Source organism: Oreochromis aureus, linkage group 3, assembly GCF_013358895.1.
Source record: "Oreochromis aureus strain Israel breed Guangdong linkage group 3, ZZ_aureus, whole genome shotgun sequence".
Taxonomy (NCBI): Eukaryota; Metazoa; Chordata; class Actinopteri; order Cichliformes; family Cichlidae; genus Oreochromis; species Oreochromis aureus.
In genome coordinates, this window is record NC_052944.1 from 122,281,114 (window position 1) to 122,298,056 (window position 16,943).

Genomic DNA, 16,943 nt, shown 5'->3' on the forward strand with positions numbered 1-16,943 from the left:
CAGGTTGATTATTAGTATGTTATTTGCAGACTGAGCAATAATGCATTTCTTGCATTTCTCATGGGTTCTAATGGGGGCCTTTCTTAAAATTACTGGTCCCAGTAACAAAGGCACTTGTCGACTCAGAAATCATACGGGTGCACATAAGTGGTCCGCATTCGCTGTCAAAATAAAAGACACGCATCAGATAAGAAGTTGCAATGCATGTTTGCGTCCATATAAGAGGCACTGTTTTTGTCTGCTAGAGTGGGATTTTCACGGCACATTCTGCACCAAATCTCTGTGCGTTCATCATTTGTTTGAAGCCAGCTCACCTCCTGCAACCATTTTTCCGAGAATACGCTCTTCTTTTGTGGTTCTCCTTCTGACATTTCTTTGGAGGTGGAGGAACACCAAAGTAATTGCTTAAAGGAGCTTCTTCGACATCTTTAAGAGTTCTAAACAAATGCCTGTCCTCCTCCAGACAATTGTGTACGCAAACACGCGTTGCAACTTCTTATCTTGTGCGCGTTTTTTATTTTGACAGCGAATGCGCACCTGTGGACCACCTATGTGCACCCCTGGTTATTTAGCTTGTCATATTGCAGCCACAGAAATTCTTTTGTCCATGAAACCATAAAGCTGCACTTTCTTTTTGCCTTATAGTCTGATTTGTCATAACTTTTCCGTTTTGTGGTCGGCTTTTCTTTGGCTGTCACTTCTTCACCCTGACCGGTCTTATTTGGCTCAGCAGAACTAAAATATATATCCTGCTGCTTTTACACACGCACTCACATAACGCTCAGCGATTCTCTGCGCGATCAACCTCTCACATGTTTAAGCTTCTTGCGGGAGATTTCACTTGTCATGTTCGCATAGTAAGCTAACGATTGATAAGACGATGTCAGAGGAATTGGTGCACAAATTATCGTCACTCACCAATCAGTACTGTCGCTCTCTATACACAGTTCGCACGATTGCAAAGTGAAAGCAAAAAACAAGCGCAAATTCAAATGCAATTTCAATATGTCACATATAGGGCTGCTCGATTATGGCAAAAATGATAATCACGATTATTTTCTCTGAAATTGAGATCTCGATTATTTGACGATATTCATTTAACAATAACAATGTATTGAATAATGGCTTTAAAGATTGTCAAAAATAGTATAAAATAGTGTGCAAATACTGATTACAGTGCAAATGTTTGCAATATAAAAAATAAAATGTAAACATCTATGTTTAGTGAACCCATAATGTTTCCACACCACTGAAGGTTTCTTTTGTACCTCTCTTTTCAACCAACGGCTGTCACTCTCCTCTCCAAATAACTTCTGCTTAGCTTTCCGAGCTTCCCTCTGTTAGCTCCTCTTAATTGTTGTGGCGCGTGTTTGAAACGCAGAGAGGTGCGCTCGATTTGCCACACGGAGCAGCGCGAGAGTAAAGCACGAGGGAGGTGCTAATAATCGGCTCAGTCATTTTTAATGATCGTTGAAAGCCCAGATCGTAATTTAGATTAAAATTCGATTAATTGAGCAGCCCTAGTCACATATTGACAGTGGCTCGCCGACGCCAATGACATAATTACCCAGCTACATTTCCGAGAGAATGCAAAAGCATTGTCATATATTTTTCCTTCCTATGATAGCCCGACGGGCAGGGCAGGGATAGATTCTGGTAGCCCGACTGGAAAAATCGCTAGCCCGACGTCCCGGGGCTAGCGATTTTTCCAGTCGGGCTACCAGAATTTTGCGAGCCCTGCAGTGAAATGTTGTGTTATTGTCACCATGTTTTTTCCAGCATCATAAATTCTTAAGTTCAGAAAATTAGATTCTTTTTTCACAGCTGAAAAACAACAACATTTATTCTCTATTGAAATCTGCATCGTCCACTCCAAAGGTCACAATCTGAAGGTAACATCTGGTTTTGTTCCCTGTGATTAACTCTGAGCATCAGTATGGTGGGATTTATCCACTACATCCACACCACTGTGGTCCAGTGTTGTCCTGATGGAGTCTCATTAACAGCAGCCAGTATGATCCAGGCTTTAGCTGCTGGGTCTCTGTGTGACCTCTCAGACTGTTTAACAGATCAGACACAAAGAGAATCAGAGCAGCTCTTTAAAGACAAACATGAACCCACTCAGGTCACACTTTCCCCACAGATATGAGCATCACTGTCCTCAAACAGCAAATGACCAAGTCTAACATTTGGATCTTTCTCTTTCATTGTTTTTCTTTTAATGAATCTTTGTAACAATCTGAGGATGTTTCAGGTCAGATTTATCCAGGAAACACAAACATGTAAAGGAGTCATCACAGCTCTCTGACCTCGTTGGTCCAGGTTCACCACTGAAGAGTGGAGGATTATTTTTGGACTGGTCACTCCTCACAGACGGACAGCTGGACCCTGCAGACTGTGACCTCTGACCTCTGCAGACACAAACATGATTGAAGCAGCTGTGATCACACAGACTGCAGATAATGCAGCTGTTTCCTGTCAGTAACATCCTCTTAGATTAGAGTTCAGCTTTTCACAGGAAAACTGGACAAAACTGATTTTTGTTACAAATTCATTTTCATTTCCTCTCAGCTCACAAACACAGAAAATCAACCAGAATCAACACTGATTATAATGTCAGTGCAGAATTATTTCTGTTACTCAGTGAGTTCAGCTCTCTGACCTCGTTGGTCCAGGTTCAGCACTGAAGGCTGGATTTTGATCTTTGGACCGGTCACTCCTCACAGACGGACAGCTGGACCCTGCAGACTCTGCTCTGTCCTCCTCTTCCTCCATCATCACCTTCAGTCAGTCTGAGAGGTAAACCACAAACACTCAGTGAGTTCACATTAACAGGAGTAACTGAGTTACAGTCGCTGACCTCTGACCTGTCATGTGACCTAAATACCAGGTCAATATGTCTGTAGGTTTAGTCATCCAGGTGATCTAAGGAGCTTGGAGAAAAAATCTACTTCTTTAAGTTTCTAGAAGACGTTTCATCCGAGAAGCTTCTTCAGTTCTAAAATCAAATGGTGGAGAGTCCCACATATTTAAACCTGAGAGGGAAAGAAAGCATGTCGCTGATCCACCACTGATCATGTGATGAGTCACATGCTCAGTGGTGGGTCAACAATATAACAACAATATAAACACTTATTTCAAGGATGAAACTGAGAGCCTGTTCACCAGGAGCACAAACATCTGGAGCACAAACATTTGGAGCACAAACATCTGGAGCACAGACATCTGGAGTACAAACATCTGGAGCAGCATATCGATGCTGTTGGTTGAGATCCTGAAGACTGAAGTCCAGGCAGCTCCAGCAACGATCCACTGATGTGTTTTTATTCCATGTATGAATGTTGTTATTGACAGAGATGAAGTTTGTGTGTCAGTGATGCAGTGACTGTTGTTGTTACCTGTACAGGCTGGTTAGACTCTATGAAACAGATCATACAGATCTCTGCATGTTAGAAGAGACTATTAAAGGTCATGAATGAGACAAAGGCAGGGAGGCGTCCTTTACAGCTAAACAGCAGAGTGAGAGAACAGCCAGCACCTCTACATTTATCACATTAATAATAATAATAATAATAATAAATTTTATTTATGAGCGCCTTTCAAGTCACCCAAGGACACTTTACAATAGGATAAAATACATAGTAAAACAATGGCAGAATAAGAACAAGAAAACAAAAGCAAAAGCTAAAATTAACAGCACATGTATGATACTGACAGGGATGATAAGAATTTAGTGATTCCATCATTGATATTACTTATTGATTCTCAGTAGCTCTGCTCTGACAGTCACCACCATCACTGAGCAGCATATCAAAGACATTTGTGCGCATTAACTGCATGTTGTGGGTCAAATGTTTGTGCATGTTGGAGGCATTTCCTCTTTGTTGTGATCAGTTTTATTATAATAAATAAAAGTCTTTATTACACATATTACACAGAACAATTTTATTAAAAGTAATTTTATTAAAAGTAAGTAATTAAAAGTAATGGAGTACGTTAACTAATTACTCCTCTTAACATTACTTTCATGTTACTCTGTGAAATGAACAGTGTCATAATGACCATCTAACAATATAAAGCTGAGGCTTTGAGTGTTTATGAACACAAATCAAAGATGAAACAGCACAAAGACACTTCAAAGTGATTCTACTGTAGAAACATGAACAGGTAGAAACCTGCAGCCTGACTGCTCATCACTGTGTTACCTGTTCAGGTTCAGCAGCAGCAGCTCACTTTATCACGGTGCTGGTCTGGGGTCAGTGTTTACTCAGCTTTAACGTCACTCTGGGTTCTTAGCATTGACTGTAGAAAACATGGACGACGCGACAGCTCCCCAAAAATGAAGCCAAAACGTCTCTATCGCCCCCTGGTGTCTGGCTGCAGTATAGGTCATAAACCCCACCTCCTCCATGTTAGCGGATGGGACTGGGGCCAGACTAAAATAAATTTATTCTCCTTAGATAATTTTTTTCCAAAGATTCTTTCTTTTGTTATCGTGCGAAGTTACGGAGTTACGGAGTAGCTTACAAACACGTTTAACTTACCGAAAAAGTGCAACGGGGCCTCGGGTCCTTCTGTCAGCTAGTCCAGTTTACTGAAGAACACCTCAGACTGTCAGGTTAAAACAGTCGGTCGCGTTTTCGTAGCGTAAACGCTGGCCCTCCTCTCAGAGCCTACGCTCTATCTGCTATTCCCGAACAGAGATACGCAAGTTTCTCCGTGACTGCAGCTGCCAGTCAAAGCTGCTATGATGACGTTTTACCCCAATTTAACATCACAGCGGTAGGAATTAGAATCAAACTTATGGGAAAGGAGACCCCTTCACTGTAAAATGTAATATTGTGTTTAATTAAAAATATTAAATAGGCTGAACTCAATTTTTATCAATTTGTTATTAGAACTCAGTTTAAATAAGTTACCAGTACTTTTTATGCAAAAATGCTGATAAACTCCATTTATTTGAGTTGTCTTAACTTAGAATAACTAAGTAAGCTGGAAGTTTTGCTTCTCAGTGCGGAAGGATGAAAGATGTGTTTTGAAAATGCCACGTGACTACTGTCCTCCTCCCTCTCGGATCAGTCCGCATGTTCACGGTGCATTTTTTATGGAATATGTTGAGCAAACCTGGAGAAGCGTCAGCTCAAGATATTATTGTTGTCATTGCTGTGGATCTTTACCTGATACACTGACTTGGTGAGTAAATGTTTACTCTTATTCAAACTGATTTTGTGGCTTCTCTTAGTTTAGCACCAGGTTTAAAATCTTGCTAGCTAGTTAGTGTTAGCCTAGCGTTGCTGCTGCCGCTGGGCTCATGTTACTTAAAAATTAACACCACAGCCTTAAAAACCTTACATAAAACTAGAAAGTGCATTTTCTGAAGAAACTGCAGTGTGAATGCTTGAATCTGAATGTATGCACTGAAATGAATTAATTGCTGAATTTAAGTTAGAAATTTTGAATGAGATGAAAAATACAGAAATTTGCACCTGAAAACAAAAGTGCTGAACTGCTAAAAGCTGAAATCCACACAGAAGAAGTTGGAAAAGAGCTGAAAATGTTTTAAATGTAAATTAGAAAAACCTAAGTAATGAGAAAATAAAATTTAGAGTCAGAAAACATCTGAATGAATATTAAAAGTTCATATTCTTTGAATCACTGAATGACTGAAATGTAATCCCTCCGCTTGGATCCACACAGTTTAAAAAGTTTAGATTTCTGAGCTTTGAAAGACATGCTGTTGGAAAGAGAACATCGATGGCGACGTTTTGAGGGTAAAATGATGGCTGTAGGGCAAACACTGTGGACACAGCAGCAGTTGAAAGAGAAGTTTTTAAGATGAATCTTGGCACAGTGAGAGAGAGAGCTCGTTAAGCAGGCAGGTGTGAGCCTGGTTGCTATAGTGACTGCACCCAATGGCCCCATACACACGCAGACATGCACCTCACTTTTGCTGCTTAAAATGAACAAAAAAGTCAGGCCGAAACAAATCGCTCCCAAATGAAAAGTATAAGTCGTATTGACAAAATTCTTTCACCGTGAGCGGCAGCAATGTCTAGTCTACCTAATTCTCAGTTTTCATGCCTGTGGAGTTTATTATATGGACGTGGTGACAGTGTAAAGACAGCCTGCTCTTCTGATTTTCAAAGGAACTTTCTGAGCCATTTTAACATTGGAGTCTATGGAGGTTGGAGGGAGGAGGCTGTGCTTTGGTGACATTTATGAAAGAACCATAACACCTAGCACAATACTAAACACATTGGAAGAAAGAGGACAGCGATGGCTACGTTTTGAGGGTAAAATCATACCTGTAGAGCAAACGCTGCGGGCACAGCAGCAGTTTTAAAAAAGATTTTAAGATTAATTTTTTCGCTCCTCTCACTCTAGCAGTTGAGCTGTCTCACTCTAGCCCCAACATTCCGTCCCATACACACCCATTATAAACGCTGAAACGGCTGAAAAACATCATGAAACTTAAACTGGAACTGAAGAAAAGTATAACAGATATTGAAAAGATAAATACAAGTTGAATAGTTGAATGTCTTGTCTTCGTTTTAAAGTTTGAATGGTGGCTCTATGTCAACGTATGTTGAAGTAGATACAGTTTGAAAATGAGTAAGTTGAATGAGGATTTGAAGGGTCTCCCCATTGAAATACATGGGAAATTTTTGTTGAAAAAAGTTGAATAATTTTAAAAATATAAATGTTAATAATGAGAAAAATAGAAGCACACTATTCCAAAAGAAGAGGAATCTAACGGTGTTTGAATGGTTTTTCTAAGTTGAACGGTTTTGAAGGAGTTAGCGTCCAAAAAACGTACGGAATGTGAAATAATAACTAGAAAATGCATTTTCTGAAGAAACTGCAGTGTGAATGCTTGAATCTGAATGTATGCACTGAAATGAATTAATTGCTGAATTTTAAGTTAAAAATGTTGAATGAGATGAAAAATACAGAAATTTGTACCTGAAAACAAAAAAGCTGAACTGCTAAAAGCTGACAACCACAGAGAAGAAGTTGGAAAAGAGCTGAAAATGTTTTAAATGTAAATTAGAAAAACATAAGAAATGACAAAAGACTATTTAGAGTCAGAAAACATCTGAATGAATATTAAAAGTTCATATTCTTTGAATCACTGAATGACTAAAATGTGATCCCTCCACTTGGATCCACACAGTTTAAAAACTTTACATATCTGAGCTTTCAAAGACACTCTGTTGGAAAGAGAACAACGATGGCTTCGTTTTGAGGGTAAAATGATGGCTGTAGAGCAAACACTGTGGACACAGCAGCAGTTGAAAGAGAAGTGTTTAAGATGAATCTTGGCACAGTGAGAGAGAGCTCGTTAGGCAGGCAGGTGTGAGCCTGGTTGCTATAGTGACTGCACCCACTGGCTCCATACACACGCACAGACATGCACCTCACTTTTGCTGCTTAAAATGAACAGAAAAGTCAGGCCCAAACAAATCGTTCCCAAATGAAAAGTACAGGTCCTATTGACGAAATTCTTTCACCGTGAGCGGCAGCAATGTCCAGTCTACCTAATTCTCAGTTTTCATGCCTGTGGAGTTTATTATATGGACGTGGTGACAGTGTAAAAACACCATGCTCTTCTGATTTTCAAACGAACCTTCTGAGCCATTTTAACATTAGAGTCTATGGAGGAGTTGGAGGAGGAGGCTGTGCTTTGGTGACATTTATGAAAGAACCATAACACCTAGTACAATAGTAAACACATTGGATGAAAGAGGACAGCGATGGCTACGTTTTGAGGGTAAAATCATACCTGTAGAGCAAACGCTGTGGACACAGCAGCAGTTTTAAAAAATATTTTAAGATTAATTTTTTCGCTCCTCTCACTCTAGCAGTTCAGCTGTCTCACTCTAGCCCCAACATTCCGTCCCATACACACCCATTATAAACTCTGAAACGGCTGAAAAACATCATGAAACTTAAACTGGAACTGAAGAAAAGTATAATAGATATTGAAAAGATAAATACAAGTTGAATAGTTGAATGTCTTGTCTTCGTTTTAAAGTTTGAATGGTGGTTCTATGTCAACGTATGTGGACGTAGATACAGTTTAAAGAGGAGTGAGTTGAATTAGAATTTGAAGGGTCTCTCCATTGAAATACATGGGAAATTTTTGTTGAAAAAAGTTGAATAAAATTAAAAATATAAATGTTATAAATGAGAAAAATAGAAGCAGTCATGTCCAAAAGAAGAGGAATCTAACGGTGTTTGAATGGTTTTTCTAAGTTGAACGGTTTTGAAGGAGATAGACTACAAAAAACGTACGGAATCTATAATAAAATATAATAATAACTAGAAAGTGCATTTTCTGAAGAAACTGCAGTGTGAATGCTTGAATCTGAATATATGCACTGAAAAGAATTAATTGCTGAATTTTAAGTTAAAAATGTTGAATGAGATGAAAAATACAGAAATTTGCACCTGAAAACAAAAGTGCTGAACTGCTAAAAGCTGACAAGCACAGGGAAGAAGTTGGAAAAGAGCTGAAAATGTTTTAAATGTAAATTAGAAAAACCTAAGTAATGAGAAAAGAAAATTTAGAGTCAGAAAACATCTGAATGAATATTAAAAGTTCATATTCTTTGAATCACTGAATGACTAAAATGTGATCCCTCCACTTGGATCCACACAGTTTTAAAGCTTTACATCTCTGAGCTTTGAAAGACACAGTGTTGGAAAGAGAAGAACGATGGCGACGTTTTGAGGGTAAAATGATGTCTGTAGAGCAAACACTGTGGACACAGCAGTAGTTGAAAGAGAAGTGTTTAAGATGAATCTTGGCACAGTGAGAGAGAGAGAGCTCATTAGGCAGGCAGGTGTGAGCCTGGTTGCTATAGTGACTGAGCCAGGGCTCCATACACACGCACAGACATGCACCTCACTTTTGCTGCTTAAAATGAACAGAAAAGTCAGGCCCAAACAAATCCTTCCCAAATGAAAAGTACAGGTCCTATTGACGAAATTCTTTCACCGTGAGCGGCAGCAATGTCCAGTCTACCTAATTCTCAGTTTTCATGCCTGTGGAGTTTATTATATGGACGTGGTGACAGTGTAAAAACACCATGCTCTTCTGATTTTCAAACGAACCTTCTGAGCCATTTTAACATTAGAGTCTATGGAGGAGTTGGAGGAGGAGGCTGTGCTTTGGTGACATTTATGAAAGAACCATAACACCTAGTACAATAGTAAACACATTGGATGAAAGAGGACAGCGATGGCTACGTTTTGAGCGTAAAATCATACCTGTAGACCAAACACCGTGGACACAGCAGCAGTTTTAAAAATATTTTCAGATTAATTTTTTGCTCCTCTCACTCTAGCAGTTGAGCTGTCTCACTCTAGCCCCAACATTCCGTCCCATACACACCCATTATAAACTCTGAAATGGGTGAAAAACATCATGAAACTTAAACTGGAACTGAAGAAAAGTATAACAGATATTGAAAAGATAAATACAAATTGAATAGTTGAATGTTTTGTCTTCGTTTTAAAGTTTGAATGGTGGCTCTATGTCAACGTATATGGAAGCAGATACAGTTTGAAAATGAGTAAGTTGAAGGAGAATTTGAAGGGTCTCCCATTGAAATACATGGGAAATTTTTGTTGAAAAAGTTGAATAAAATTAAAAATATAAATGTTAAAAATGAGAAAAATAGAAGCAGTCATGTCCAAAAGAAGAGGAATCTAACGGTGTTTGAATGGTTTTTCTAAGTTGAACGGTTTTGAAGGAGATAGACTACAAAAAACGTACGGAATATATAATAAAATATAATAACTAGAAAGTGCATTTTCTGAAGAAACTGCAGTGTGAATGCTTGAATCTGAATATATGCACTGAAAAGAATTAATTGCTGAATTTTAAGTTAAAAATGTTGAATGAGATGAAAAATACAGAAATTTTCACCTGAAAACAAAAGTGCTGAACTGCTAAAAGCTGACAAGCACAGAGAAGAAGTTGGAAAATAGCTAAAAATGTTTTAAATGTAAATTAGAAAAACCTAAAAAATGAGAAAAGACTATTTAGAGTCAGAAAACATCTGAATGAATATTAAAAGTTCATATTCTTTGAATCACTGAATGACTAAAATATGATCACTCCACTTGGATCCACACAGTTTTAAAGGTTTACATCTCTGAGCTTTGAAAGACACGCTGTTGGAAAGAGAAGAACGATGGCTTCATTTTGAGGGTAAAATGATGGCTGTAGGGCAAATACTGTGGACACAGCAGCTGTTGAAAGAGAAGTGTTCAAGATGAATCTTGGCAGAGTGAGAGAGAGCTCGTTAGGCAGGCAGGTGTGAGCCTGGTTGCTATAGTGACTGAGCCAGGGCTCCATACACACGCACACAGACATGCACCTCACTTTTGCTGCTTAAAATGAACAGAAAAGTCAGGCCGAAACAAATCGCTCCCAAATGAAAAGTACAGGTCCTATTGACGAAATTCCTTCACCGTGAGCGGCAGCAATGTCCAGTCTACCTAATTCTCAGTTTTCATGCCTGTGGAGTTTATTATATGGACGTGGTGACAGTGTAAAAACACCATGCTCTTCTGATTTTCAAACGAACCTTCTGAGCCTTTTTAACATTAGAGTCTATGGAGGAGTTGGAGGAGGAGGCTGTGCTTTGGTGACATTTATGAAAGAACCATAACACCTAGTACAATAGTAAACACATTGGATGAAAGAGGACAGCGATGGCTACGTTTTGAGGGTAAAATCATACCTGTAGACCAAACACCGTGGACACAGCAGCAGTTTTAAAAATATTTTCAGATTAATTTTTTCGCTCCTCTCACTCTAGCAGTTGAGCCTTCTCACTCTAGCCCCAACATTCCGTCCCATACACACCCATTATAAACGCTGAAACGGCTGAAAAACATCATGAAACTTAAACTGGAACTGAAGAAAAGTATAACAGATATTGAAAAGATAAATACAAGTTGAATAGTTGAATGTCTTGTCTTCGTTTTAAAGTTTGAATGGTGGCTCTATGTCAACCTATGTTGAAGTAGATACAGTTTGAAAATGAGTAAGTTGAATGAGGATTTGAAGGGTCTCCCCATTGAAATACATGGGAAATTTTTGTTGAAAAAAGTTGAATAAAATTAAAAATATAAATGTTATAAATGAGAAAAATAGAAGCAGTCATGTCCAAAAGAAGAGGAATCTAACGGTGTTTGAATGGTTTTTCTAAGTTGAACGGTTTTGAAGGAGATACAGTACAAAAAAACGCACGGAATATATAATAAAATATAATAATAATAATAACTAGAAAGTGCATTTTCTGAAGAAACTGCAGTGTGAATGCTTGAATCTGAATGTATGCACTGAAATGAATTAATTGCTGAATTTTAAGTTAAAAATTTTGAATGAGATGAAAAATACAGAAATTTTCGCCTGAAAACAAAAGTGCTGAACTGCTAAAAGCTGACATCCACAGAGAAGAAGTTGGAAAATAGCTGAAAATGTTTTAATTGTAAATTAGAAAAACCTAAGAAATGAGAAAAGAAAATTTAGAGTCAGAAAACATCTGAATGAATATTAAAAGTTCATATTCTTTAAATCACTGAATTACTAAAATGTGATCCCTCCACTTGGATCTACACAGTTTAAAAAGTTTAAATGTCTGAGCTTTCAAAGTCACGTTGCTGCAAAGAGAACAACGATGGTGTCGTTTTGAGGGTAAAATGATGGCTGTAGAGCAAACACTGTGGACACAGCAGCAGTTTAAAGAGAAGTGTTTAAGATGAATCTTGGCACAGTGAGAGACAGAGCTCGTTAGGCAGGCAGGTGTGAGCCTGGTTGCTATAGTGACTGCACCCAATGGCTCCATACACACGCACACAGACATGCACCTCACTTTTGCTGCTTGAAATGAACAGAAAAGTCAGGTCGAAACAAATCGCTCCCAAATGAAAAGTACAGGTCCTATTGACGAAATTCTTTCACCGTGAGTGGCAGCAATGTCCAGTCTACCTAATTCTCAGTTTTCATGCCTGTGGAGTTTATTATATGGACGTGGTGACAGTGTAAAACACCATGCTCTTCTGATTTTCAAACGAACCTTCTGAGCCATTTTAACATTAGAGTCTATGGAGGAGTTGAGAGGAGGAGGCTGTGCTTTGGTGACATTTATGAAAGAACCATAACACCTAGTACAATAGTAAACACATTGGATGAAAGAGGACAGCGATAGCTACGTTTTGAGGGTAAAATCATACCTGTAGAGCAAACGCTGTGGACACAGCAGCAGTTTTAAAAAATATTTTAAGATTAATTTTTTCGCTCCTCTCACTCTGGCAGTTGAGCTGTCTCACTCTAGCCCCAACATTCCGTCCCATACACACCCATTATAAACTCTGAAACGGCTGAAAAATCATCATGAAACTTAAACAGGAACTGAAGAAAAAGTATAACAGATATTGAAAAGATAAATACAAGTTGAATAGTTGAATGTCTTGTCTTCGTTTTGAAGTTTGAATGGTGGCTCTATGTCAACGTATGTGGAAGTACATACAGTTTAAAAAGGAGTAAGTTGAAGGAGAATTTGAAGGGTCTCCCCATTGAAATACATGGGAAATTTTTGTTGAAAAAAGTTGAATAAAATTTAAAATATAAATGTTATAAATGAGAAAAATACAAGCAGTCATGTCCAAAAGAAGAGGAATCTAACGGTGTTTGAATGGTTTTTCTAAGTTGAACGGTTTTGAAGGAGATAGATGCACAAAAACGTACGGAATATGATATAATAATAATAATAATAATAACTAGAAAAATTTGCATTTCCTGCGAAAATGCAGTGTGGATGCTTTAAAGCTGAAGCTGTCTGTTGAAACTAGCTGAAAAAGCTGAAAAGTTGCAGAAATTGTAAAAACTTTGCAGAAGCAAAGGAACTTTGCTAAAATGTAGTAACTTAGCAGAACTGCAATATCTTAGAGGAAACATAATACTTGGCAGAAAAACAATAGCATAGCAGAACTTAGCAGAAATATTGTAACTTACCAGAAACACGATAACTTGTCAAAAATACAAGAATTTAGGAGAAATTGTATAAGATAACAGAAAGAATATATTTAGCCAAACATTCTTAAACATTACAGAAATACTATGATTTAGAAAAACAGTACAACATAGCAGAAATGCTGTGATTTACCAGAGACACTGTAATATACTATGAATATTTTAATTTTATATGAATATTATGTTTTAACAAAAATACTCCAGTTTAGCACAAATATAGCAGAAATACTATTCTATAGCAGAAATGCTATATTTAGAAAGAAAAATATAATATAGTGGAAATACTATGATTTAGCAGAAATCCTACAATATAGCTTAATAACAATGATTCAGAAGAGATACTATGATTGAGCGGAATAGTAATAACTTAAGTGAAAATATTGGAAAGGTAAAATGACAAGCTGAATAAAAAGGAACATGGTTAAGTTCGCTGAAAACTATTTGTTATTCACCTGTGAAAAAATAAAACAAAAATACATTTAGAAGAAAAACAAATAAGAACAGTCAACAGATACATAAGAAATCAAATATAGATACACAAATGTACAGAGAGACACACAGGCAGGGTCTATGCCAGTCAACCAGTCTGAATATATTACATTTTGATCCAACAATGAGATGCTACCCTAAAAAGGGTCTTTCTGTGTATCTCTCTCTCTCTCTCTCTCTCTCTCTCTCTCTCTCTCTCACACACACACACACACACACACACACACACACACACACACACAGCAACAGCAGCAGCAGCAGCAGAAAGTGAACAGGGGCTGTTAACAGCATGTTTCTAGGTCAGTCTTGCAAGCCTGGGAGCTGCTAAATTTGAATCCACCAATCAGAGAGGCTGTGTGCTTTTTCCCGCCAAAGCTGGTGCACCAAGTGCAGGCTTTTACAGCACAGAGAGAGACAGGATTTTGCAGTCTATTTCTCATAGTGAGAATTCCCTCAAACAAACAGCCATGAATTTCTAACCGTAGGGGCTAAAACAGTCATTCTTAGACCATTTTATTCAGAAGACATGGGAGAATCTTGAAATGTTGACCATTTAAAATAAAAATATGAAATATCATAGATATGTGACATAGATGATTGGTTGTCTTAGAAGCCATGATTGCCCCAATATGCAAGTTTGAATGTGCAAGGCCTAAGATATGATTGGCTGGCTGGGAAGCCATGAAGGCAACAATATGCAAATTTGAATGTGCCAGGCCTCAGATATGATTGATTGTCTTAGAAGCCATATAAAAAGCAGTAAAACTGTACTATGATTTGGTAGAAAAACTATAATTAATCAAAAATACTATATTTGGCAGAAATACTATTTTTTAGCAGAAACACTATATTTAGCACAAATCTTATGAAATAGCAGAAATAGTATGATTTAGCAGAAATGCTGTATTTAGCACAAATACTGAAAAGCAGCAGAAATGCTATGACTTAGCACAATAGTAATAACTTAAATAGAAAAATTGGAAAAGCAAAATGGACAGCTGAAAAATCCTGAACATGCTAAGGGTCCCTCAAATGTAATTGTGAAATGAAAAAAAATCAGCAAAAAAAAAAGTATAACAGTCACACAATCACAAATATGGAAACATATGGAAACACACATGCACAGAGAGACACACACAGGATCAAATTCAGTCAACCAGTCTAAATATATTGAATTTAAATGACAGACAGACAGACAGACAGACAGACAGACAGCAGCATCAGCAAGTGAACAGGGGCTGTTAACAGCATGTTTCTAGGTCAGTCAAACAGCTGTGAGCTTCTCAATTTGAATCCACCAATCAGAGAGGCTGTGTGCTTTTTCCCGCCAAAACTGGTTCACTAAGTGCAGGCTTTTACACATGCAGCACAGAGAGAGACAGGATTTTTGCAGTCTATTTCTCATAGTGAGAATTCCCCTCAAACAAACAGCCATAAATTTCTAACCGTAGGGGCTAAAACAGTCATTCTTAGACCATTTTATTCAGAAGACATAGGGGAATCTTGAAATGCTGACCATTTAAAATAAAAATATGAAATATTAGAGATATATGACATAGATGATTGGTGGGCTTAGAAGCCACGAAGGTCCCAATATGCAAATTTAAATGTGCCAGGACTCAGATATGATTGGCTGGCTGGGAAGCCATGAAGGCAACAATATGCAAATTTGAATGTGCCAGGACTCAGATATGATTGGCTGGCTGGGAAGCAATGAATGCCCCAATATGCAAATTTAAATGTGCCAGGACTCAGATATGATTGGCTGGCTGAGAAGCCATGAAGGTCCCAATATGCAAATTTGAGTGTGCCAGGACTCAGATATGATTGGCTGGCTGGGAAGCCGTCCAGGTCCTGATATGTAAATTTGAATATTAGGACTGACTCCCTGGGGACCTGGCAGAAATATATAGAAATACAATGATTACCCAGAAATCCTGCATTTAGTAGAAATACTATGTTTTAGCACAAATACTATAAAATGGCAGAAATACTATAATTAAGCAGAAATATTATATTAAGTACAAATCCTATAAAATAGCAGAAATAGTGTGATTTAGCACAAATGCTGTATTTAGCACAAATACTGAAAAGCAGCAGAAATGCTATGACTTAGCACAATAGTAATAACTTAAATAGAAAAATTGGAAAAGCAAAATGGACAGCTGAAAAAATCCTGAACATGCTAAGGGTCCCTCAAATGTAATTGTGAAATGAAAAAAAAAATCAGCAAAAAAAAGTATAATAGTCACACAATCACAAATATGGAAACATATGGAAACACACATGCACAGAGAGACACACACAGGATCAAATTCAGTCAACCAGTCTAAATATATTGAATTTAAATGACAGACAGACAGACAGACAGACAGACAGCAGCATCAGCAAGTGAACAGGGGCTGTTAACAGCATGTTTCTAGGTCAGTCAAACAGCTGTGAGCTTCTCAATTTGAATCCACCAATCAGAGAGGCTGTGTGCTTTTTCCCGCCAAAACTGGTTCACTAAGTGCAGGCTTTTACACATGCAGCACAGAGAGAGACAGGATTTTTGCAGTCTATTTCTCATAGTGAGAATTCCCCTCAAACAAACAGCCATAAATTTCTAACCGTAGGGGCTAAAACAGTCATTCTTAGACCATTTTATTCAGAAGACATAGGGGAATCTTGAAATGCTGACCATTTAAAATAAAAATATGAAATATTAGAGATATATGACATAGATGATTGGTGGGCTTAGAAGCCACGAAGGTCCCAATATGCAAATTTAAATGTGCCAGGACTCAGATATGATTGGCTGGCTGGGAAGCCATGACGGTCCCAATATGCAAATTTGAATGTGCCAGGACTCAGATATGATTGGCTGGCTGAGAAGCCATGAAGGTCCCAATATGCAAATTTGAATGTGCCAGGACTCAGATATGATTGGCTGGCTGAGAAGCCATGAAGGTCCCAATATGCAAATTTGAATGTGCCAGGACTCAGATATGATTGGCTGGCTGGGAAGCCATGAAGGCAACAATATGCAAATTTGAATGTGCCAGGACTCAGATATGATTGGCTGGCTGGGAAGCCATGAATGCCCCAATATGCAAATTTAAATGTGCCAGGACTCAGATATGATTGGCTGGCTGAGAAGCCATGAAGGTCCCAATATGCAAATTTGAGTGTGCCAGGACTCAGATATGATTGGCTGGCTGGGAAGCCGTCCAGGTCCTGATATGTAAATTTGAATATTAGGACTGACTCCTGGGGACCTGGCAGAAATATATAGAAATACAATGATTACCCAGAAATCCTGCATTTAGTAGAAATACTATGTTTTAGCACAAATACTATAAAATGGCAGAAATACTATAATTAAGCAGAAATATTATATTAAGTACAAATCCTATAAAATAGC

General features: G+C 38.0%; 1 protein-coding gene across 1 annotated transcript in view; it reads right to left on the reverse strand.

The window, feature by feature from the left end:
- The window catches only part of LOC120435228 (protein NLRC3-like), a 40,206-nt gene that overhangs the window by 13,367 nt on the left and 9,896 nt on the right, over positions 1-16,943 (reverse strand). Inside the window, exons 2-3 of the mRNA XM_039604344.1 lie at positions 2,663-2,792; positions 2,310-2,411 (exon numbers count right to left, since the gene is read on the reverse strand). Coding sequence (XP_039460278.1) covers positions 2,310-2,411; positions 2,663-2,778 — 218 coding nt within the window. The 5' untranslated portion in view covers positions 2,779-2,792. The remainder of the gene's footprint in view (positions 1-2,309; positions 2,412-2,662; positions 2,793-16,943) is intronic.